This window comes from Crinia signifera, chromosome 2 (assembly GCF_055691185.1).
Source record: "Crinia signifera chromosome 2, ASM5569118v1, whole genome shotgun sequence".
NCBI classification, from domain to species: Eukaryota; Metazoa; Chordata; class Amphibia; order Anura; family Myobatrachidae; genus Crinia; species Crinia signifera.
Genome location: NC_139218.1, coordinates 22,652,505 through 22,678,668, shown reverse-complemented (window position 1 = coordinate 22,678,668; position 26,164 = coordinate 22,652,505). Strand labels below are relative to the sequence as shown.

General features: G+C 46.2%; 1 protein-coding gene across 1 annotated transcript in view; it reads right to left on the bottom strand.

The window, feature by feature from the left end:
- Nucleotides 1-26,164, bottom strand: part of LOC146058692 (E3 ubiquitin-protein ligase TTC3-like) — a 74,004-nt gene that overhangs the window by 47,469 nt on the left and 371 nt on the right. The window contains exons 2-3 of the mRNA XM_083170952.1: nucleotides 2,501-2,577; nucleotides 1,935-1,983 (exon numbers count right to left, since the gene is read on the bottom strand). Coding sequence (XP_083027078.1) covers nucleotides 1,935-1,983; nucleotides 2,501-2,575 — 124 coding nt within the window. The 5' untranslated portion in view covers nucleotides 2,576-2,577. The remainder of the gene's footprint in view (nucleotides 1-1,934; nucleotides 1,984-2,500; nucleotides 2,578-26,164) is intronic.

Here is a 26,164-nt window from a genome sequence, read left to right as displayed (position 1 = left end):
AGAACCCATGACCTCAGCGCTGTGAGGCGGTAATGCTAACCATTACACCATCCGTACTGCCCGTATATATAACACATGGTGGGTATTGAACTCATGACCTCTGCGCTGTGAGGCGGTAATGCTAACCACTACACCATCCGTAATGTGCGTACCATTTTCAAGTACTTTTGTGCTCATCAAATAAGTGATGTTTGGATATCTTGTCCTTGTGGTTACCAGGATGCTACCCGGATATATTGAGCCTCTCTCAGAGACTGTTTCTACAACAGCACTTTAAAAATTTTAATTGGAGTTTTCCTTTTAATCACTATGTGGCACTGATGTTTGGACCTTGGTAAATCTGTGGGAAGTCAGCCCTGAGAGGCTCAATATATCCGGGTAGCATCCTTGTAACCACAAGGACAAGATATCCAAACATCACTTATTTGTTGAGCACAAAAGTACTTGAAAACGGTATGCACATCTCTTATATATTTAGCCAGAACTGTCAGTCTGTGACTGTGTGTATAACGCTGGGCGGAGTCATGGGCGGAGTCATAGGCTAATAGCCTATCAGCACCTCTTTGCCTCCGCCCACACACAGTCACAGAGTGACAGAAAGGCACCGTCTCAGCTGTGCTGGCTTTCTCAGTCCAGCTGCTGCTCTGCTGCTGAGGGAGGCACCCCCACTGATAGTAGGGTATGCAAGGGGCCGGTAACATAACCCCCCCTGATACAGCAAATGTTTTACAGCTCTTTTTTTTGCGGATCGGGCATCACGATATTCGCTCCGCCCACTTTTCGGCATAGGCTCCTCCTATTCACTGCATTTTGCCGCGACTCACACACTGGCCTGTAGTGAGCAGGGACAGCCAGGCCATGACTGAACATTTGCTGGGGGAGCCAGGAGAGTCGGCACTGACTGCAGCAGTGAGAATGTCAGGCATCTCCCTGCACGGAAAACTTCTGCTGCAGCAGCAGTAGCAGCAGTAGCAGTGTCACCAGCTCAGGTACCTGCTCCTACATATCTATCTCAATGGAGTACATACCTCCCAACTTCTTCGGATGTGACCCGCACGAGCGTCTGAAAAGGGGCAGTCACCTATGCTAATGAGGGTACGGTATATGCAAATGAGCTGCAATTATCCCACTACAGTTTACTGGTTTACGCCCTAAGGTGCCGTGCCGCCGAACGCATATCATTTTTATTATTTCTTCTACCTAGAAACCTCCCTTTACAAAACCTGCTATTTCCCTTGACGGAGATGCTGCGCCACTGGGACTTAAGCGAGCTAGCTGCCCAGCACTCCCGCAACTGCCCCTCACCCACCCACACAGGGCACCCCCGCACCTGCACCACCCACACCATGCCCAATCAACCTCCCCCACCCATGGCACCCTCACACCCAACCCTCACCACCCATGCCACCACCACAATACCACACCCACCACTCCTCCACCCACATATCCACCTAAGAAAACACCACACCCGCCCATCCCGCACCCGCAGTATTTCCATACCCGCCCCTCCTGCACAACCCATATTGCACGCAATCCAGGAATTCACGGGTTAAGGCCCCCTTACGACGGTGTGAAGAGCGCCCGTAGGGCACGATGAATCACCTAGTTATATATATATATATTCCTCAAATTGTGGAAACACACTTAATACACTAGAGAGCACCGTTTCTCATCCCTTTTCCTAGTACACATTTTCTTGAGACAGTACAGCAACGCCTCTGCGGAGAAACATAGCGGCCACCTTTACACAGGGTTGTGTGTTTGGAGGAAGAACTTCCATTTAAAGAAACTCAATGAGACTGTTTATTTGAGCAAATCAGAACCGTTGGGTAGAAGCACTGAACAGTACCCCCACACTTCTTTATCTGTACTATGTTGAAGATTCCCCTCCAACACCAGCCTTTATTAAAGCTACCCAACTTTTTCGATCTTACCTTTTTTAATAAAATCAACAACAGTAGAACGTTCGTGCGCTGTGTGCCCCTGAAACAGAGAAGCAGACAGACAATTATAACAACAGGAGCTAAAAGTAGTCTACAAACCCCAGTATTCATCAATGCCAGTAATACAGACTGTGACATACAGAACAGCGAAGCATAAAACCACCGAGTAATGACTAAACATTACACATTTTTTTTGGTGGAGCGTGCGGCCCTGCATTCGATGTTCGGCGACCATCGAATGCAGGGGCTGCTCCCAAGATGGAGGAGGCGTATCCCCGTCCACTTTCATGCGGACCGCCACATATCCGCGTACGGACGGAGGTGGCGATCCGTATGGAAGGCAGGGATTCGCCTGCACGGTCCTGGCCGCATATTTATGATCTGGCCGCACCGATCAGAATAAGGGCCTAAGTGAGGCAATGCTAAGGTTCTAAACCATTGTAACCTTTGGATACTAAGATTATAAAACCAGGTCACCTTCGGAAACCGTGACAGCAATTAAGTGACTGTAATCAATTACTTAGATAACAAAAATACAAATGAATGTGTCTACTCACCCATCTACATTCGGTCACCCTACCACGAGTAGTGCTCACGCAAAACTCGGTAGTCCTCTCAGTCACTATAGGCATGGCTAAAAGGGTCAGACAAATAAATAAGTAAGTAGTGGTAGTATATGGAACACATAGCAGCATGGTCTATGTCAGTGATTTTCAAACTTTTTACCTTGCGGCACACTAAATAAGTTTTACAAATTCCCAAGGCACACTATGATCCCCACAGGGCAAAACACATTGGCCCCCACAGGAAAAACAAACAAACCTATTGGTCTTCATATAAAAAACAATCACATTGGTCCCCACAGGTAACAAAAATAAAATACGTTGGCCCTTTACATGAAAAGAAGAGACCAGTTTAACTGGTGGTGACTGTAAACTGGTTTGGGCATCTTTAGATCTGGGGGCACACTTAAGAACAGTTCAAGGCACACTAGTGTGCCACGGCACAGTGGTTGAAAAACACTGGTCTATGTGATACAACCTATTTCTGGACACAACTACTAATTTGTTATCAACTAACCTGACCCAACACTACCTTTACTGGAGGCTCCCCACCTTTTTGCTAATACACAAGATTCAAGTGGGTAAGAGCATTGGAAAAAGTATATGTAATAATATTTGACTTTGGGATGAATTATAAATAGGTCATATATATTATTGTTATTCTAAATTGTGTTTTGTTTCAAATGAATTGTTTTAAATTGGGTCTTTTTATTACCTTAAATGAATTAAAATATGTATAGATCAATTTAGTGCATTGTCTTTTTTTATTGTATTTAAGTATTATTTATTTATTTACAGTGTCTTATATAGCGCAACAGATTCCGTTACAGCAGGGCTGGGCAACACCGGCCCTCCAGATGTTAATGAACTACACATCCCAGGATGCTTTGTATTAGTTTTGCTATGTGGCCATGCTGAAACTGATGCAAGGCATGCTGGGATGTGTAGTTCATCAACATCTGGAGGGCCGGTGTTGCCCAGCCCTGCGTTACAGTGTCTTATATAGCGCAGCAGGTTCCGTTACAGTGTCTTATATAGCGCAGCAGATTCCGTTACAGTGTCTTATATAGCGCAGCAGATTCCGTTACAGTGTCTTATATAGCGCAGCAGGTTCCGTTACAGCGTCTTATATAGCGCAGCAGATTCCGTTACAGCGTCTTATATAGCGCAGCAGATTCCGTTACAGTGTCTTATATAGCGCAGCAGATTCCATTACAGCGTCTTATATAGCGCAGCAGATTCCGTTACAGTGTCTTATATAGAGCAGCAGATTCCATTACAGTGTCTTATATAGCGCAGCAGATTCCATTAGTGTCTTATATAGCGCAGCAGATTCTGTTACAGTTTCTTATATAGCGCAGCAGATTCCGTTACAGCGTCTTATATAGCGCAGCAGATTCCGTTACAGCGTCTTATATAGCGCAGCAGATTCCGTTACAGACAGTGTCTTATACAGCGCAGCATATTCCGTTACAGTGTCTTATACAGCGCAGCAGATTCCGTTACAGTGTCTTATATAGCGCAGCAGATTCCGTTACAGCGTCTTATATAGCGCAGCAGATTCTGTTACAGCGTCTTATATAGAGCAGCAGATTCCGTTACAGTGTCTTATATAGTGCAGCAGATTCCGTTACAGTGTCTTATATAGCGCAGCAGATTCCGTTACAGTGTCTTATATAGCGCACAGATTCCGTTACAGTGTCTTATATAGCGCAGCAGATTCCGTTACAGTGTCTTATATAGCGCAGCAGATTCCGTTACAGTTTCTTATATAGCGCAGCAGATGCCGTTGCGCTTTACAATAGGAGACAGTGATAAAACAAACTGGGTAACAACAGACAGACTTGGAGGTAGGAGGGCCCTGCTGCAAGCTTACAATCTATAGGGACATAGGAGAAACACAAGGACAGGCACCAGTAATAGCATAGCAGTCCCACCAAGTTACAAGTCCAGAAGGGAAGCTATATAATACATAAGTGCCTCATAGGGTTATGTGTGTGGTATATAAATATGATAGGCTTGCCTGAAGAGGGGAGTTTTCAGGGAACACTTGAAAGTTTGAAGGCTAGTGGAGAGTCTTATTGTGCGTGGAAGGGCATTCCATAGGATGGGAGCAGCCCCATGAAAGTCCTGTAATAGTTAATGGGAGCTGGTGATCCGTGCAGAAGAGAGACACAGATCATGTGCAGAGCAGAGTGGTCAAGATGGGGGATATTTTGTGATAAGTGCAGAGATATAAGCTGGTGCAGTATTGTTAATAGCTTTATATGCTAGCAAGAGGGTTTTATATTGAAAACGGTAAGATACAGGCAACCAATGGAGGGACTGGCAGTGCGGATCAGCAGACGATGAGCGTCTTACAAGGAAGATCAGCCTAGCAGCAGCATTTAAAATGGATTGCAGTGGGGAGAGTCTGTTCGTGGGAAGACCAGTTAGGAGACTATTGCAATAATCAATGCGGGATATAATGAGTGAAGTGGGGGCCTTACAACAAGAATGCAAGAAAAGACTGATATAATCTTTTTGGGGCACTCTTTTATTATCAAATTTATGTGTATGTTGTCGTAATTTAAGAATTAACTTTTATTTGGTATGCCTTAAAATAAAACGTGCTTTGTTTAAATTTATGCAAATACGTACATAGATCAATCTTTGTTTTTAAAAGATACAAAAATACAAAACCATGTTTACCCAGTTCATGCAGAATTAACGAGTCAAATCTACAATAGATTTCATTTTCTTCAATTGTTTCCAATTTGGTGAAAAAATATCATTCAAAAGCATACATATATGTCAAGTATACTTCTGTGACCTCAAATCCATATTTGGGGTCCTCACTGCTTTCCTCTACAATGACACACCCCTTTTAACTTGACTCCTGTACAAATGTATAGTCAAATCATCAAAATTTTAATCTATGGAGTCTGGGGTTTGTGTCTCAGCACTGTCACTCCTAGAAAAAGTTTATTCTAGAATGTCAGACCCACATCTGAAACTGTTGCAAGTTAGACCTCTGATGGTGGTGTTCTTGATACACTGTTTCTCTTTTTATTTATAGAAGCAGGGAAAAGTAGCACTTCCTCTTGCATCAGGTTTATTCTGCTTTCCAGTATCATGTAATTTACATCAGATACTGGGTGAGAGTTAAACCATTTCCGTCCTATGTGCCTTAAAATAAAGATATAAAGCCGTGTTCGCCTCTATTGGTCAAGGAAAATCTGCTCAGATTGTCTCTGTTGCAGTGTTGCAGTGCAAAGAAAACGGCTGATTTGACCTAGAGGGGTCTCACTGAACCTCGATTTTGCAGAGGAGTTCAACAGAAATTGTGGTGCACCTCATGGAGAGAAAGGTGGTCTGGGGTGTTCACACATGCCCTTATTCTGCTGTCTGGCATCTGACCTTACGGACATAGAATGGCAGATGAGAGATAGTGGTAGGTGTCACCCAGACGGAAGGACAGAGGTAGTGATCCTCTGCTGTTCTGAAAACAAAAGCCAGCACTAGTCCTGATGCTTTCGCATTTACAGGGCATGCGTGTTCAATTGCCAGAATGAGAGAGACCACTGAGTGGATAGATTGGGTTAGAATTACAGAGGGTTGGGTTTGACCATTCATAACCTCTTCAAAAAAAACATTTATTGCTTCAAATAACACAATTATTCAAATGTTATCTGTACAGGGGTCGACACGGGAGTAAATGTTGACTGAACAGCGGATCAAACAGTCATATACTTATTCTGAAATAACTCCAATTTCAAAGCTGTCTACACCGTGGTTGACATGTGAATATGAGATGACTGAACAATGAATTAAGAAATAAAAATTGCTTCAAATCACACTATTTTTCAGATGTTATCTGTACAGTGGTCGACATGAGAGTGAATGTTAACTGAACAGAAAATCAAACAGTCATATGTCTATTCCGAAATAACTCAATTTTTCAATGCTGTCAAACTAGTGGTCGACATGTGAATAAATTTCAAAACTGTCTACACCGTGGTCGACATGTGAATACGAGTTTGACTGTACAACAATTCAAGAGAAAATCTATTGCTTCAAATCACACTATTTTTCAAATGCTATCTGTACAGTGGTTGACATGGGAGTGAATGTTGACTGAACATCAAATCAAACAGTCATATATCTATTCCGAAATAATACAATTTTCAAAAGCTGTCAACACAGTGGTCGACATGTGAATAAATGTTGACTGAACAGTAAATCAGGAGAACGGGATCCCTGGCCTCTGCATAAATTTCTAAAGCCTTAGGGTTCACTGTATTAGTAATTGTTTTTGCAATCACAGATATATGGGTGCACAGATTCTAGTCACAAACAGGCATGGAAAAACACTTTTTTTCTCTCTGCTCGCATCGAGAAGAAGCTGTCTCTGTGCATGGGATTCAGGGAAGCATGCAAATTAAGCAAATGCTATGTGTAGTCTTATAATCACACAGCCCCTGCAATCACACATTTCCTTTATGTCCTACACACCCGTTATATGCTGCCATATGTACTCTGGCCACTAGTTACCAAGAATAATAATTCTATACATAGGTGTGCGGCACATAGAGCATAAATATTTGCTGTGTCCAAACCTTGGCAGGTAGTTTGATGCAAAATAAAGCGAATAAGAAGAGGCAAAATAGGGATCACCGCAGCCACACCGTCCTCTGTGTAGCGATACACTTAAGCGGTGCTGCTGCATACTCACAAACCGGCTCTCTTGTTCAGTCTCGGCGGGTGGGGAGCGACGTGCTGGGGAAAGCAGTGTGGTCCGTGGCTCACCTCTCAGGTGAGCGCCTGGACCGGAAGTGACGCGCGTTTCGCTCTGGGAGCTTGGTCACACTGGGATTGGGTTATGAGACAATGTTGTTTTTTTCTGATAATTAAAAATGCTTATAAGCCCCTTTTTTTGTGTGCGGACTCATCCACATCTATCCTAGGGGATATAATGAGTGCATGGATAAGAGATTTAGTAGTGTCTTGTGTGAGATAGTGTCGTATTTTGGATATGTTTTTTAGATGCATGTAACATGATTTGGAGACAGATTGAATGTGGGAAAGAAAGGACAGTTCAAAATCGAGGATGACCCATAGGCAACGAGCTTGTGGGGTAGGGTAGATTATCGAGTTGTCAACAGCGATGGAGATGTCAGGATGGTAACTGTTCTTAGTTGGCGGGAATATAAGTAATTCCATTTTGTAAATATTGAGTTTGAGTTGGCGAGAAGACATCCAGCATGAGATGGCTGAGAGACATTCAGATAAGTATGCGCTTAATCTGAACTCTGAACTCTGACCCTAATACACTAACCAAACCCTTAAGGTTACATTTGTCCGACTTGTCATAAGGACAAGTCAGACCCAGTTGTCCCAGCAGCTCCCCGGGAGGGATCACATGCGATGGCACTTCATGTGCCAAGTTTTGCATGTGATAAATTGCCCGGCTCTGGTAGGTCCCCCGTTGCGGGGGAGAACGGCTCCGGGCAGCACATAAGATTTAGCAAATCTTATGTGCAGCCCGTCCGACATCCCGACTCCAATCCAATGCGCATCGGGTCGGAGGGGATGTCTCCATATGCGATTTGGGACGATTTCACAGCCCGATTCATCAGGCAATCAGGCAAAATCGTGCCCAAATTGCATAATTTATGGGGGCCTTTAGGCGTCTATACATTTATTAGGTTTAAACCTTAACATACACTTTAAGCTAGCTGAACTAAAAGTAAATCACATTGACACAATAAAGACTTGGACACCAAAGCATTAGATTTAAAAGTGTATATATATATATATATATATATATATATATATATATAGGATATCCACATGGGACCGGCACTCGGCGGACTTGAAATCAACGACAAATACCTATACTTTGCTTTTAGCAAAAGCAAAGTATAGGTATTTGTCGTTGATTTCAAGTCCGCCGAGTGCCGGTCCCATGTGGATATCCTGTATGCTGCACCTCTGACAGGGCACCCCGGCACGAGTTATTCTACAAAAGAGAGTGCCTGCTACTCGAGATTATATATATATATATATATATATATATAGTCAGCTCACGGCCCGGCACTCTCCGATAGGGATGATGAGCTGCGTGCCCCTGCACAATGTAATAGCGTCACAGGATTTCCAAAACCTGGCGGGCAGAAAATCAGCACGGCACTGCAGCAACTTTTCAAATGCTTTTATTTCCCTCTACGTTTCGAAGCTGTACGCTCCGTCTTCAGGAGCGTATATATATATACTAGGTGATTCATCGTGCCCTACGGGTGCTCTTCACACCGTCGTAAGGGGCTGCGCCCCCTTAATTTGTGAACATTTGTATATGAGAAAGATGGTTAGAATTGTATGAAAGATGCCTGTATTGCAACTTGAGTTATAGGTGAAATGTGTTAAATAGAGAGCATATGATGTGGAAGGGGGTGTGTATTGTTTTGTTTAATTAAAAAAGCGGTTACAGAGTAAGATGTACATTGATAGTGTGGAGGGTACAGTGACATTTGTGGGTGTGGGGGGGGCTGTGTGTGCATGTTGTTTAGGTGTGTGTGTGTGCAATAGTATAGTAGGGTGTTTCTGAGTCAGCGGCTCCCCACTGGTGGAAGTTACGGTTCAGGAAAGCAGGAAGCTGGTAGTAATAGTGGTAGATAGTGTGGGCATACGGGGGACTAAAGAGGAGGGTGGGGGACACTGTGCAGCTTCTGCCAGTGGGTGAGGGTCCAGCGTGGCAGCACAGGATTACAGGACGGTGCCCTTGAGTCAGTGTCTCCTCCTACTGGGTGGGAGTTAGGGTGCATGAGAGCAGGAGGCTGGGTGGTAAAGCATGATAGGGGCATGTGGGCAACACAGGGTGAGCGGGTCCCCACTGGCGGAAGTTACGGGGCAGGAGAACAGGAGGCATATAATACACAAGTACCCCAAATTGTCCCCCGCAAAGGCAGGACACACCTGCCGCCTTTTCCAGGGGCAGTGCCTCCCAAAACCCACTTATGCCACAAATGACCGCTGGACTGTGACACCATACCCAGGGCCGGCGATACCACTAGGCAGCCTTAGACATTGTTCCCTCCCCTTGGACTCTTCGGCGGCGGCCACCGCTTCAAGCTCCTCCCCTCTACTTGGCAATGGAGGCCCCCTCTGCTCGGCAGCAGCGGCCGCACGTAGCTTCCCCAATGCCGAAGGAGTGCGTCCCATACTCCCCCTCCCTCAGGCCCAAATGCCGCAAGCAACGCTGAAACACTGCATTAAACTGATACTTGGTAAGCGGAGCCCTGTCGCCATGCAACAATTACTGTGGTTTGCCAGGTGGTTTATAAGGAGCGTAGCTAGCGTCCAGCACCACAGGGCACACCGACGGCTCCTCCTGAGCTGGTTTGTCTTAGAACGTGAAACGCTGACGCACGTTTCGCAGTGAGCTTTTTCCAGGCCTTGAAAAAAGCTCACTGCGAAATGCGCGTCGGCGTTTCACGTAAGCGGGGGAAACACTGGGTTAATGTATGTACTTTGTTTAGTGTCATTTAAATGTACTTGTTGTGCGTCTTTGGACCGCAGCGTTCTGCCGATCAGTACTCTGTATCTGCACACACTGTTACTAGCTGCAGCATTGAGCTATAGTTATCAGGGGAACATCCACACTGATTCTGGAATGTTGTCCCTGTAAACCGCAGATAGTGTGTAGCGAGATCTGTATGTGCCAGGATATCAGTGATATGTTCACTGACTCTGTAAGCTGCAGCGTTCTGCCGGCTATTACCTGCTAACGGCACACGCTGTTACCAGTGGCAGCACTTAACCTGAAATACCAAGGAAGCACCGGCATTGAATGTAGGATGCTATCCGTCTGATTTTCAGCACACATATTGAATACAGAACCCGTACCTTACTACACTGCATTGCGAGGAGACAGGTAGCGGACGGGATGCTGCCCGCACACGGTCTCTCCATTATCTATTATAGATTTAACTCTGAGTGTGAGGTGAACTAGGGACAAGGTTCCCAATCTGTGAAGTGTTATTAAACATTCACTACCTCCACAGCACCAGGTGAACCCCACATTCTTCTACAAATACTGATTAATAAAAGACCGTATATGTTTACCCCCGCCATGTTAGGGAATTTATTTCCTTTTTAAATTTGTCTTGTGCATTATATGTTTGGTTTTACACCTCGCAGTAATTTTAGATATCCATATTAAAAGTTACATTTTATTATTGTATCCTTTTTCTTTCTGTATTGTGCACCGCAACATTCTGATGTTTGCCACATGCAATGTAAAAACTCCCTTCTAACCAGAAGCCCATGAACTGAAATGAAGTGGGGTGGAGGGGTAAGAGGCGGAAAGCGGATTCCACATTCTGTTTGGTCAAAAGGGTACCCGGACCAAAACCCCAATGTAGGTTGAGGACCTTATCGAAAAGCTGGTAACGTGCACGGCAGAATTCAGCAGGAATAGCGTCATCCATGGATTGCCCATGTGGATAAGATAGGTGCTGGATCAGCCGAAACTTGCCCGGGACCTTCTTGGGCACCATCCCTAGCGGGGAAATTCACAAGTCGGGCAGAGGCTGGGAGTGAAAAGGTCCGCACATCTTTTTATATATATAATACATTTAATTCAATTAGCTATCGAATAACAGTAAAATAGGTGGCCACCTTAATTAGAATATAATGCCATTAATAGCAAATTCATATTTAAAACTTAAACAATAAACATTATAATATTTCATATAAGTAGTAAATGCACATTTAGAATATTATACTTCCATTAGGTATACCATATATGCTGCAATGAAACTGGTTCTTAAGTTTCTTAATGTGATTTATATGGGGTGGCCGCTCAGAACTCCGTTTTACCCGCGTGATGTTAACTGGGTGTCCACAGCAGATGGTTCCGTCTGGATGCAGTCTGCCTAGAGACTTGACAACAGATAGGTGCGGGGAAATCCATGTCTCTCACCCGCGGCGTACACCCCGTCTCCGGCTGGCGTGCGGCAAGTCTCCAGACAACTGTGGGGTAAGCTCTGGTCCGGGGATGATGGTATAACAGAGGGCAGTCGCGTCTCTCACCTGCAACACCACTCCTACCTCCGGCTGGTGTTTGGATGCCTCTGACCTGGACGGTGTGGTGTGAAGTGGAAGCATCTCTCACCTGCCTTACTGCTTGTCTCACTACCAATAACAGTAGCCTTTAAACCATCGGGTAAATGGCGGATGATGGTACCAGTAAGTGCAATTGGCAGTGCTGGGTAGGTCCTCTAACGCATTTCACTCATCTGCTGAGCTTTTTCAAAGGTGGCATTACCCTCCTGATTATGAAGAAACTTATCTCCAGACGTATCCCTTGTACTTCAAGAACATCTCATTAATCATGAAGATGTACTTGACCCCATTGGGGTACTCCTCCGGCTTCTCGCCCAGATAACAGGACTAAAAGACCATAAAACCCTTGTGCCAATGGTGGAAACTGCGATACGCATGCTCAACGATTCCTCCAGTCTTCTTAGTCACGTCGAACCCAGACTTTAAATCCTCGGTAATCTTCTACAAATTTGCCAGCCCTAATCTTATCCCTGACCCTTTTACGCGAACTCCTGTTTGCTTTTGAAGCCGCCTGGTGCTGCTGGTGTCGCTCAATCACACTTCTCGGCTCCAGCACCGTTCCCCTTGTGTCTGGTAGCTATCTTTCACAAGCTACGGTCTCCAGCTGCTCACCAACGCGTTTCTACCTGTAAATGTCTTTCTCAAGGTGCAGCTGGAGGGCATAGCTTCTAATTATTTATGCTTCCTGTCACGGACCCACCGGTCACCTGCTCCGATACGTCAATCTGAGCAGCTCCGGCCGTGACTGGGGTTCACTTTGGACACTAGGGTCCCCTCTTTGAGGTACACTGCCACCAGCCAAAACCTGATTTTAGCACTTGAAACTGCGCAAGGGGTGGCTTGGCTTACAATATACAAATGGTAACACGCTGGAGCGTTCTCTTCTGAGGCTAATGAGTCTTAAGAACACAGAACCAGGACTGAGAATATGTATTTTACACTTAAGTACCAATCCTGACTTGGGGGCTTCTCCACAAGAAATCTCTGGTCGCTTACAGCCTGTTTGCTAGACCCCCAGGTAATGACAATGACTATCCCAAGGTACAGAGGTTTTATCTGCAGACTCCCTCATCCCTCCCACCCTTGGGATTTTTAACCATTCCCTTGCTGAGCCTAGTGAAGGTCCCTAGATATAGGATCTTTCCCATAAAGAATTTGTCCCTGCTTTGAAGTAGATTTTATACATTCCTCAAGTGATAGGTAATTTAGTGGAGGGCCAGAGCAACTTTGGCCTGTTGGCTGGACACTATTGCTCTCCCCCCCAATCTGGTTTATGAGGGGTCTCAGATCTTTATCTTACATCCTAACTCCAGAGGAGTCCACAGATGTCAAACATAGGGAATACAGGCCTCAAACTCAAACCAGGGTCACCCACAGTTTACCCACATAATAAAAGACATGTCCTGATTCCAATACTCACAGGAGACATAACTTTACAACAATATCAGACATACATTGATCGAACAGATAATCATAACAGGAGGCATACGTTAATTTGATCGATCACCTGATCTAATCGTTACACTTCCCCCAAGAGATTTGGTTTGCCTGTTCCCGGATTGTTCTTATACATTATACATATCACTGGGCTCTCTTAAAGCTATACCTACAGCTAAAATGGGAGTGTTTGTACTTTTAACTGCGCTGATGTGTTGAGATGCTGCCTAGGGTATACGAATATGAAGGTTCACCAACCTTCAAATACAAATAGAAAAGACAAAAAGGGAAATCGACACCCCTGGCGCACTTCACTCATATGTAACTTACACTAGGATATTGAGTCCACAAATTCCAAAAGAAGAAAAAAAGGTGAAAAAAGGGTCCCTCTGTGTTTTCCCACACTGACAAACGGGGTTCCAATGAGGATATTATCCTCCAAAATATCCAATGCTTTCTGGCCCTCCTCTGGATTTATCTAAAGAAGAGAAAAACTGATTGTGCAGACACCTTTTTTCCAGATGACAGGTAATTTAATGTTGCACTCACAATTTTGCAGAATGAAAAGGCATGTAATCACCATCCGGTGATGGACGTTGTGGGGGGTTACACCCAATGATTCCACGGTTGTGCCCAATATTTTTAACCTCTCTCCCCTTAGAATTTATCTATGGAAGAAGAAAAAACTGATCGTGAGGATAAACGGGTATTTCTTCCAGCCACGGGAACACCAGCTTAATGCATTTCGGACCTATTTGGTCCTTCATCAGAAGCTTCTGATGAAGGACCAAATAGGTCCGAAATGCATTAAGCTGGTGTTTATCCTGTTATCCTGTTTATCCTGCTTATGCTGCACGCTGTGGACCATACTTCAACGCCTGAAAGGTTCCGGAGCCTATCACCGTGGAAGTCTTTGGGTGTCACCTCCCACAACGTACGTCACCGGCTGGTGACTATATGCCTATTTTATCCTGCAAAATTGTGAGTGCAAAAATAAAAATATCTGTTATCCTTTAAAAAAGGTGTCACGATCAGTTTTTTCTTCTTCCATAGATAAATTCTAAGGGGAAAGAGGTTAAAAATATTGGGCACAACCGTGGAATCATTGGGTGTAACCCCCCACAACGTCCATCACCGGATGGTGATTACATGCCTTTTCATTCTGCAAAATTGTGAGTGCAACATTAAATTACCTGTCATCTGGAAAAAAGGTGTCTGCACAATCAGTTTTTCTCTTCTTTAGATAAATCCAGAGGAGGGCCAGAAAGCATTGGATATTTTGGAGGATAATATCCTCATTGGAAACCTGTTTGTCAGTGTGGGAAAACACAGAGGGACCCTTTTTTCACCTTTTTTTCTTCTTTTGGAATTTGTGGACTCAATATTCTAGTGTAAGTTACATATGAGTGAAGTGTGCCAGGGGTGTCGATTTCCCTTTTTGTCTTTTCTATACCTACAGCTAAACAACCATGAAAAATGTCCATAAATAGAGAATCTTTTATACAATTCCTACATATTTATTTATTTATCAACAGTTTCTTATATAGCGCACACAGATTCCGCAGCGCTTTACAGAGCATAGTTAGAATCAAAAACACATAACAAATTACAGTACAAGACAGTTTAGGACAAGTACATGGTTAATATGGATAGTTGCACCAGGGGACAGGACACTGAAGCAATTATTAGGGTGGCAGAGGTTTATATATTCTAAGAAAGGCACATAAGGAGAGAGGGCCCTGCTCGTGAGAGCTTACATTCTAAAAATAATCTATTTTTCAAAAGGGCATTATATTTGATAGAGGGATTTATCCATCAACCAAAAAATGTAAAGATTACAATAATAAATCAATATGGGCATTACATAGAATGCTAGCAGTAATGCTATCCATTACACCGGGCAGCACGGATGGTGTAATGGTTAGCATTACTGCCTCACAGCGCTGATGGGTTCGATTCCCACCATGGCCCTAACTGTGCAGAGTTTGTATATTCTCCCCGTGCTTGTGTGGGTTTACTCCGGGTACTCCGGTTTCCTTCCACAATTCAAAAATATACTGGTAGGTGCTTCAGATTGAGGTCACAACACTTTAAGCGCTCCTATGAGTTTACACACTAGTGTCTACTCAAATTCTTTTGTAACAAAACAAAAGAGTTTGAAATTCTGTTGCGCAATCAAAACCTGGTCAAACACAAGTATATATCACAGAAAAATTTTTTGGGGGAGGACAGCGCTCTACTGTGGATATTATTAATAAATTAATATAACAATTATATTATACCAACTTTGAAATCCTGGACTGTGTCCTTTCCAGTATTATTTTGTGTGGTCACATGCAAATAAAAACAGAAAGAAAATACAAATGGTGTAGTAGTCCATAAACATATAGTATATATATATATATATATATATATATATATATATATATATATGTAGGGGTCCCACGGCGCTAGATGGGTTCGGTGAATCCCTCTATGTCCCTTGTGTGTTACTGTACTAGATAGACAACAACACATACAATAAGACGACAAGTAACCACCATAAAATTTGGTTACAAAATATTCGGTACTCTTTACTTAGCCGGGCGCCCGTCGCGGGCATCGCGGGTACATTTATGTGTGGCCGCGACGCGACCGACGCGATGCCCGCGATTTCCCATTGAAACACATGTTAAACATGGAAATCGCGTCGGTCGCGTCGCGGCCGGCCATAAATGTACCCGCGATGCCCGCGACGCGATGCTCCCGATTTCCCATAGGAATCAATGTTAAAAGGCCCGATGGACACGATTTTACTGTTAAATGGCTCAATGGACCCGATTTGGCCATAGGAATCAATGTTAAATGGCCCACAGAGCCCAAATAGGCCCAATTAACCCTTAAATGTCCCCCCAAATTTTTAACGCCACCCCACGATCCACGCCAACCCGAAGCGTGGCGAGCGCAGCGAGCCCGCGAGGGGCGGCGGTACGCGTCCTCCGACCTTTTCATGCCCTACTATCCACTAGGGCGTGGAGTGAGAATAGAATAGTGTGGCGAGCGCAGCGAGCCACCGAGCCCGAAGCGTGGCGAGCGCAGCGAGCCCCGCGAGGGGACGAGGATACCTTCACAGTTATACGCGTCCCCTCGTGGGCTTCACAGGTGTCCGTGGCGACGCGGACACCTGTGAAGCCCGCGAGGGGACGCGTCTACCTGTGAAGGTATCCGCGTCCCCTCGCGGGGCTCACTGCGCTCGCCACGTATAGGGAAAAAGTATCCAATCAGAAGCCAAAGCTTGCCTTTGTAACGCAATACAACAACCAACATAAGGAATTTGAAAAAATTATCAAAAAACATTGGCATATTCTAACAAGAGACACGAAATAATACTGGAAAGGACACAGTCCAGGATTTCAAAGTTGGTATAATATAATCGTTATATTAATTTATGAATAATATCCACAGTTTTGTCCTCCCCCAAAAAAAAAAAATATATTTTTTTCTGTGATATATACTGGTAGGTTAATTGGCTCCCAACAAATTAACCCTAGAATGTCTGTGTGCTTGTGTACATGCGGTAGGGAAAAATAGATTGTAAGCTCCACTGGGGCACTATATAAGAAACTGTGGTACTTGTGAGTTATCTGGACGCCCGATTTTTTGATTGTATGCCTTAAGTTAAGGCATACAATCAGATGCGATGCGATGCGATATCGCATCGCATCGCATCGCATCGCATGCGACCATCGGATGCGATGACCCGATTTTTCCATAGGAATCAATGTTAAAATGATTCCTATGGAAAAAGGGGTCCTTTTCATACCCCTACTATCCAAGTGGGCATGGAGTTGGATATAAACCTGTGGCGAGCGTAGCGAGCCACCGAGCCCGAAGCGTGGCGAGCGAAGCGAGCCCCGCGAGGGGACGGTATTCCGTGTCCCCTCGCGGGGCTCGCTACGCTCGCCACGCTTCGGGCACGGTGGCTCGCTACGCTCGCCACAGGTTTATATCCAACTCCATGCCCACTTGGATAGTAGGGGTATGAAAAGGACCCCTTTTTCCCATTGAATTCCATGTTAAAATGGACTCAGTCCATTTTAACATTGATTCCTATGGAAAAATCGGGTCATCGCATCGCATCGCATCGCATCCGATGGTCGCATGCGATGCGATGCGATGTGCCCGATCCGACCCGATTTTGAAATCGGGCGTCCGGATAACTCACAAGTACCGAAACTGTTAATAAATAAAATAGAAGATAAATCAATTTAGATAGAGAAAAATGGGGGGTAGATCACAAAAAAAAACAAAAAACTTTAACTTCATATAACTTCAACCCCTTGGGATGCAATGTGTCTAGCTCATAGATCTATCGCATTTCTGCGTGCGCCAGATCACTCTTTATCTTCTTTTCTCCAATTACCCTTAATGGAATCTATGATTTTAAAGCTAACAATACTGTTATGCTGGGTACACACCAGCACGATGCAGCTCGCTAGCGGGTCGTTACAGGAACGTAGGACCCGCTCACCATCTGGCGGAGCCTACGACCTGCACAGAAACTGCGTCTGAAGTGATTGCGATCCGATCGCGACCTGCACCCACTTCAATGGTCGTTTCTCAGATCCTACCTGCAGCATGTAGGATCTCATAAAAGACCTAAGGACCCACAGGGCCGCACATCGGATCGAGATCGCATCAAAACGGCAGCGAAATGGCCCCAAAACATGGCCGATTTACATACAATCGGTCGAGATTGTATTTAAATTGTCTCATTTTGGGCGAAATCGTCCTGGTGTGTACCCATTAGATGAGCATTTGTGTTCAGTCTTAAAATGGGCTGACATACAGTGTGTTTCAACACCTTTTTTTGATGTTATTTAGGTGTTCCCTTAATCTTATTTTAAATCGTCGGCTTGTTCTGCCTACATACTGTTTATTACATGTGCATTGGATGAGGTAGATAACATCGTAGCTGTTACATGTAACAAAATGCTCCATTATGTATTCTCTCCCAGTTACAGTGGATACAAATATTTCTGTGCCTTCTGCACTTTTACACGGAAGAGGGTAAAAGCCGGAAACATAGTAAATACATTGAAAAAGCCGGAAACCATGTAAAGTGTATTAGAAAAGCCGGAAATCATAGGAAATGCATTGAAAAAGCCGGAAACTATGTAAAGTGCATTAGGAAAAGCTGGAAATCATAGTAAATGCATTGAAAAAGCGGGACACCATGTAAAGTGTATTAGAAAAGCCAAAAATCATAGTAAATGCATTTACATACCTCCCAACTTTCAAAGTGACGGAGGCGGGACGTCGCTGCTGCGCGTTGAAAATTCCGGGGGCGTGGCCTATACTTGCGCTCCCCCGCGAGGCCACCCCCCCATTTTGACGCTATGGGGCATGACCCAGAGGCTCAGTGAGCCTCTAAGCATGCCCCCAGCCCCCTGGCTGCGGGAATAGACGCTGTGCGCAGGCGCACAGCGTCTATTCCCCGCTGCTTAGCAGCCGACAGGGGGGACTCCCAACAGCCCCCCCTCACCACGGGACACTGCCGGCCGCGGGAGGGACAGCGGGACAGGCCCTGATAATCGGACTGTCCCGCTGAAATCGGGGCTGTTGGGAGGTATGCATTTAAAAAGACAGAAACCATGCAAAGTGTATTAGAAAAGCCAGAAATCATAGTAAATGCTTTGCAAAAGACATAAACCATGTGAAGTGTATTAGAAAAGCCAGAAATCATAGTAAATGCTTTGCAAAAGACAGAAACCATGCAAAGTGTATTATAAAAGCCGGATATCATACTGCATGCAGTGAAAAAGCCGGAAAAGGCAGCTACCTCACCTTACAGTAGGATTTTGATAATATTTTTGCAACTTAGCTGACAAAGGTTCGTGACCCTATACAATAAACATACAGTATTTGTTTTTCTCTAGCCAATGCTATATACAAGAAGCTGCTGCTGTTTAAAACAACAGGGCCCATTTACCATTGATTGCATATGCTTTTTCAATACATTTACCGTACTATGTTTCTGGCTTTTTAAATCATTTGCTATGATTTACAGCTATTCTAATACACTTTACATGGTGTTTGGCTATTTCACTGCATTTACTATGATTTCCGGCTTTTCTAATACACTTTGCATGGTCTCTGTTTTTTTCAATGCATTTACGGTTACTAGCTCTACAAGCATCAGGTCGACACCGCTAGGTCGGCATGCATTAAGGTCGAAATGCAGGAAGGTTGATATGGGTTAGGTCAACAGGTCATTAGGTAGACATGGGGAAGGTCGACAAGTCAAAAGGTCGACATTGGATTTTTACACCTTTTCTTTTGAGCCGACATGCCGTATTTCATGCCCTACCATTCACTAGGCGTGGTGGTAGAATAAAATAGTGTGCTGAGCGTAGCGAGGCACCGCACCCAAAGCATGGCGAGCGCAGCGAGCCCAACGAGGGGACGCAGTGCTAAGATTCAGTGCCCATGTCAACATTTTGACTGTCGACCTATCCCGTGTTGACCTAATGCTTGTATCGACCTAATGACATGTCGACCTTCAGTCATGTCAACATTCCTGCATGTCGACCTAGTGGTGTTGACCTAATGCTTGTTGACCTACTTGCTGTCTATCCAATGATCCATACCCAATACAATTTACATGGTTTCTGGATTTTTCAATGTATTTACTATGATTTCCAGCTTTTCCTAATACACTGTACATAGTTTCCGGCTTTTTCAATGCATTTGCTATGATTTCCGGCTTTTCTAATACACTTTACAGAATAACGCAATGACAAAGGAGTGAATTAAACATCCAAGGCTGTGTGTACACAATAGAGCATGTGACACGGAGCCAATAGGAAAGCAGGGGAGGGCAGAGTTAGCTGGAATAATAGGGTCAGGGAAGGAGGAGTCTTCCTCTTCTCCCTGTGGAAATGTGCCGATAGACGCACGGAGGCAAAACATAGAAAAAACACCCCGCAACGGTATGGGCACGCGGTGCCCGAGCCAGGTCAGCCGGGAAGGGACAACACCACAGGGGCGAAGGTCAGTGGGCCATGCTTCCAGGCCAATACTCAACAGGGGATCGGCACGCAAGCCCTCCGGGGAACACTTAATTATCTCCACGGATGAGCAATCGACAGAGGACGCCGAGCATGGGGCGCAAAACAGCATGGAAGAACAGGATGAGTTGGAGGACGCATGGTCGGAGCAGCTAAGCGCAGCAGGTGAGCGTTATGCAAGTCCTAAAAGGTGGGCTAGTGGTAGTTCATCCGCTGATAGCCGCTCTTCATCTTCCTCATCTTCTTCCTCAGGTGGGTCCAAAGCAGGTAGTACAGCCAGGGCCCGTAAACGCGCAGCGAAATATGCTAAGAGAGAAGCGAATAGGCAGGACAGGCACAAAAAACGCAAGAGGTCAGCACTGTCACGCAGGGAGAGGAAGAGGCGTAATCAACCGGGGGTGGTCCACTGCGACTACACCGCGGTTTCACGAGGTGTGAGGGAAAGCTGCAGGATAAAGAGGCGACTATGTCGACTTTTTCAGCCTTACAGAGGAATCCAAGCAAGAGTTTAAGGCAGCTAAGGCCAAAGTGGCAGAAGGGGCAGAGGCATTCAGATCCTTCGCAACTGGTTTGCAGGATACTTTGTCTTTGCGGCCTGTTATTTAGAAGACAGGCCTGAAGAACACATGAATATCATCCACTACGGCCACATGATACTTGACATGCAGAGAAAATATGGGGGTGTGGAATGGTGCAAATACGATGAACAGTTCCGCCGTAAACAGGACTGTCTGCATGTCATGGATCTGGGCTGTAAGGATGTCGAAATATGGATGAACTTAGCCAAGGCACAGCAGGCAATTTCAGACACCCCAAGGGCTGCTACGTCGGCAGGTACCCACGCAACAGCGGCCCAGCAGCACCAGTGGGGAGGTCCAGCACCCACACGCCGTTTCCCGCAAGAGGGGGGGGGCATCAGGACCCGGGGTATCGGGACCCGGGTCACAAAAGGGGAAATGTTACGCCTTTAACGATTCAACATGCCTGATGGGTCAGAGGTGCAGTTTTCGGCACGCGTGCACACACTGCAATGGCAATCACTCGGCCCACAGCTGCTTTCGGAATGGCCGCCAGCAGCCAGGACCAAAAGCAGCCGCTCCGGTCAAAAACCCAGCCCCTGGTCAGTAGAGCACATACGCCGGTATGGTTGTCAGCCATGGCCGGATGGCTGCAGCGGTATCCTAACAGGGAGGTGGCCGTTTTTTTGCAGAAGGGATTTAGCCAGGGTTTCAGCCTGCCCATACAAGGGGAGGTAAGGGGGGGCTCTTATCGAAACCTCCAGTCGGCCCACACCTTCCCCACAATACTTAGGGAAAAGGTAGAAAAAGAGATCAAGTTAGGCAGGATGGTCGGCCCTTTTTCGGAACCACCAGTGGCGAACATGGTAATTTCGCCAATAGGAGTGGTACCGAAAAAGGACCCTGGGGAATTCCGGCTGATACAGCATCTATCCTACCCATTCGGCCTCTCCGTCAACGACGCCATTCCCATGGAACAATGCTCACTGACATATCAGTCATTCGACGATGCAGTGTCTATGGTAAGGTCGTTCGGCCTGGGGGCTCTCATGGCTAAGATCGATGTGGAATCAGCATTCCGCCTGCTTCCCCTGCACCCAGATGCTTTTAGGTGGATGGGTTTCCGCATCGAAAGCGAATACTTCATTGACATGTGTTTGCCAATGGGATGTTCGGCATCATGTGCATACTTTGAGAAGTTTAGCACATTCCTACACTGGTGCGTGGAGGAGGCCACAGGGATGCGCAGGATCGCGCATTACCTATACGACTTCCTCTGCGTCGGACCATCAGGTTCCAACCAATGTTCGCACATACTGTCCAATATCCGTTCCCTTTTCTGACATTTCGGCGTGCCGATAGCGGAAGAGAAAACAGAGGGCCCTGTCACATGTTCGTCGTTCCTGGGGATCCAGATCGACACAGTGAAGGGATACTGTCGGCTGCCACCGGACAAAGTGGCCAAGCTGGGGGACAGTATAGCATTATGCCTAACATCCCATAAGATCACACTGCGTCAGGCACAGTCGCTGTTAGGACAACTAAACTTGCAGGGTCATACCAATGGGTCGCCTATTCTGCAGGAAGCTTGAGCGGGCCACAGCGGGGATTGCCAGAGCACACCACTTTGTTCGCTTGTCCGCCGAAATCCGGCGAGACCTGGCAGTATGGGCCTCCTTTCTGGAGGAGTTTAACGGTGTGCGGATCTGGCTTGCCCCCGTTGTCGACAACTCAACCCTGCAGCTCTACACAGATGCAGCAGGATCAACAGGTTTCCGTTGTTACCTGGAGGGACAGTGGTGTGCGACCGCCTGGCCCCAACAGTGGGGGCATGACGGACTGACCAGGGACATGCTACTCCTAGAGCTATTCCCCATAATGGTCGCCATGGAGATTTGGGGGGAACATCTGCGGGACCGCAGCTTGCTATTTTGGTGCGACAATTACAGCATGGTGCATGCCATCAATAACCAGAAGGCAAAATCCATCATGGTGCTGCGCATACTGGCGCAGCTTTCGCTACAGTGCTTGCGTTTTAACATCCTGTTCAGGGCACGACACGTGCCCGGGGTGGAGAATGAAATTGCAGACGCGCTGTCAAGGTTTCAATGGGAAAGGTTTCGCAAACTGGCACCCGAAGCTAACATTGTCGGGGTCCCTTGCCCCTCTTATGTTTGGCAGGTAGTCGAGCCGGCCTGGAGGGGCTAGCGCAACTCGCAGTAGCGCCGGCTACACTCAAGACATATCGCCAAGCATGGACAGAGTGGGAATCATTCGCGGGAAGGGCAGGGCACTCAGGTAGGCGTAGAAAAAATCTTATGTTATCTTTCCTTTGGCAATTGCACAGCTCAGGCAGGTCCAGGTCAGTAGCGCAGCGCTATTTAGCAGGCATTTCCTTCTTCGCTAAGCTAAAGGGTCAAAACGATGTCACTAAGGGTTTTCTAATATGCAAAGCCATGAAGGGGTGGGCGCGAGCAACGCCAGTTCGTCACGACGCTCGTCGCCCAATAGATAGCTCCCTCCTGCAAACGCTATTGGTGGAATTAGAGCAGTATGCAGAGTCCGCATTTGAAACGCTGCTCTTCCGCCTGGCTTTTTCTATGGCCTTCCATGGGGCATTCTGCGAGTTGGTCGCCCCATCCAAAACACGGAATTCCAACTTGCTGCAATCAGATGTGCGATTGGACAGCGGGTCGCTATGGTGCAGAATAAGGAGGTCCAAGACGGACCAAGAGGGGAAAGGGAGATGGATAGCCCTGGGCCCCGCCTCATCTGGGCGTGTGTATCCAGTAACATTAGCATACCAATCACGAGACAGACAGACCAGCGGGGGGAGGATCCTACCTACTGCACTACGGTGGTTCACCACTAACCAGGTACCAATTCAGCTGGATGTTGCGGAAAAGCCTGAAAGGTTTAGGCCTCTCCCCAGGGGAATTCGGAACCCACTCTTTCAGAATAGGGGCCGCTACAACCGCAGCTAGGGCAGGACGCACGGCGGAGGAAATTAGGGCACTGGGCCCATGGCGTTCCGCCAGTTACAAGAAGTACATCCGCCCTCACCTACTGCCATGAGGGCAGTGCGCCTGCACAATTGCGCTGGCGCTGGGTGGATTTTTGTATGTCATTTGTGCCCATCCTACTCGGGGATTAACTACGCTCTGTTGTTGGGCAGAGCGTCCGGAGTTTTCACGCTTTTTTACCTGAACTGACGGACAGAATTCTATAGTCAATAGTCCCTCAGCAGGTCCAGACGTTTTTGTCCTCCGGCCGAGTAAACCCCATTCCCAAAACCCTATCCCTCTTTGTGTCAGTAATGGGCGTTCTATTGGTACTTTACCAATTTCTATGCAACCAAAATTGGGCAGCAAAAATTTTTCTTTCTTTGGCAGATTCTCCTAAATAGGCATAGCAGGCAGTCCTTTACAAACCAATACTAACTCCTCTCACACATTTCCTTCCTCTATAGGTCTGGCAAGCGATAGCCTCAGGGTATGGATGGTAGGTCACTCTTTTGTGCATTGGGCTGCAAAGCTGGTAGAGTCAGAGGGCGGGCCCGCATTCGCTGGCTCACGCATGGTGAGGTGGTTAGGTATCCGAGGCATGGCATGGCGTGAGCTTAAGGCGTTCCTGATGGTGAACGTACGTTTATATGGGTTGCCCGATATCCTGGTGATTCACTTAGGTGGCAACGACCTGGGGAAAATGTCCCAACTGGAGCTGCGGGCACAGATCTTGAGTGATCTGGAGGCCATAAACGCAGCATGGCCTACCTGCACCATAATTTGGTCATATATCATACCCCGGTTGCAATGGAGAGGGGCACGAGATGGTAGAGCAATAAATGAGGCTAGGAAGAAGCTTAATGCAGCGGTGGCACGGTGGCTCATAGCTGCCGGAGGGACGGTCATAAAGCATGATCGAATTAAGTATCAGTGCCAACATCTCTTCCGGCCTGACGGGGTACATCTGGTTAAAGAAGGGCTGTTTATGTTCTTGGAAGATCTGTTCCTTGGAGTAACTTCAGTGTTATAGGCTAGTGGCGGGGCGGGGGTGTCCTGGGACCAGGACCCCCGCTTTGGCGGGAAAGAACGGCAGATTAATTTATTTAGGTCTTCAGTAAGCGATGTTTATACATCACATCGGTTGTTTTCGGTGCGCTCACCTTCATTGACTATAGGCCTGCGCTAGATCACCCGCTCGGGGGACAGCGAGACCACCCGGTCGGGTTGGCAGTCAATGGAGTAGGTGGAGCCATACCGCTTGTGTAGGTAATACGTCATTACATACGTCAGTCGTGGGGTGGAGCTTAGATCACTAGCCGTTCTTTCTGGGCCACCATTTAATTAAGAAATTCTAATACAAACAATTAGCTTAAAGTGTTTTAAATAAATTCAGCTAACAATTTCTGCCAAACCCAAGTCTCCGTGTCGTTATTTCAGGTTTATATAAGCATACCTCCCAACTTCTGTGTTGGGGAAATAGGGACACTTCGCCACGCGAGTGCCCGAAAAGGGGGCGGGGTGTATGCAAACGAGGGCGTGGCTTATGCTAATTAGCCGCAACCTCATTTTCATACGAGAATAGACGCTGTGCGCATGCGCACAGCGTCTATTCTATTAGATTGGGGGGTCTCCCAACTGCCACCCCCCACAGCGGGACAATGCCTGCCGCGGGTGGGACAGCGGGACAGGACCCGAAAATCGGGACTGTCCCGCTGTAATCGTGACAGTTGGGAGGTATGTATAAGTAAGTGTTGAAATATGAAAATGTATACATGCACAAGGTCACACATCAGATGCTAGGATGTTTATGGTTTCCGGCTTTTTCAATGCATTTACTATGTTTCCGGCTTTTACCCACCACCCTTTTACACTGCTTGCAGCCAGCACACATTCCACAACAGAAAAAAACAACAAGTTTTAACTCTTGTGTGCATGGCTGCTTTTGGTGCTGAGGCACTCTTTACTACCCAGTTTTTAATGCACACAGGCCCTTTTTCTAGTTCACTCTTTCTGACAAATTCCTTCTTAGATGGACAAAACCATGTGCACTGCAGGTGGGGCAGATGTAACTTGTGCAGAGAGAATTAGATTTGGGTGGGGTTTCACTTGAAAGTGAGATCTATATTGCAGTGTAAAAATAAAGCAGCCAGTATTTTCCCTGCACAGAAACAAAATAACTCACCCAAATCTAACCCTCTCTGCACAAATTACATCTGCCCCCTGCAGTGCAGATGGTTTTGTCCATCTAAGAAGGATTTTGTCAGAAAGAGTGAACTAGAATAAGGCCCACAGGGAGAGCTGGAGGAGGAAAGGGTAACTCTGCGGAGTGAAATGCACAGTATGAATGGGCAATACAGACAGGTTAAACCCCAAAATGTAAGCCTCCTAACTATTCTCTGGCTTAGAGAGCCCTAGCTTAATCTATCGGAACCCTGAAAGGGCAGATTAGAGAGGTTGTTTGGTTCCCAACTGCCATCACCTCCTAGGTTTCAATGTAAATTCCTAATATCTCTCCTGGCTACAGAGTGATACTTCCTCTATAAC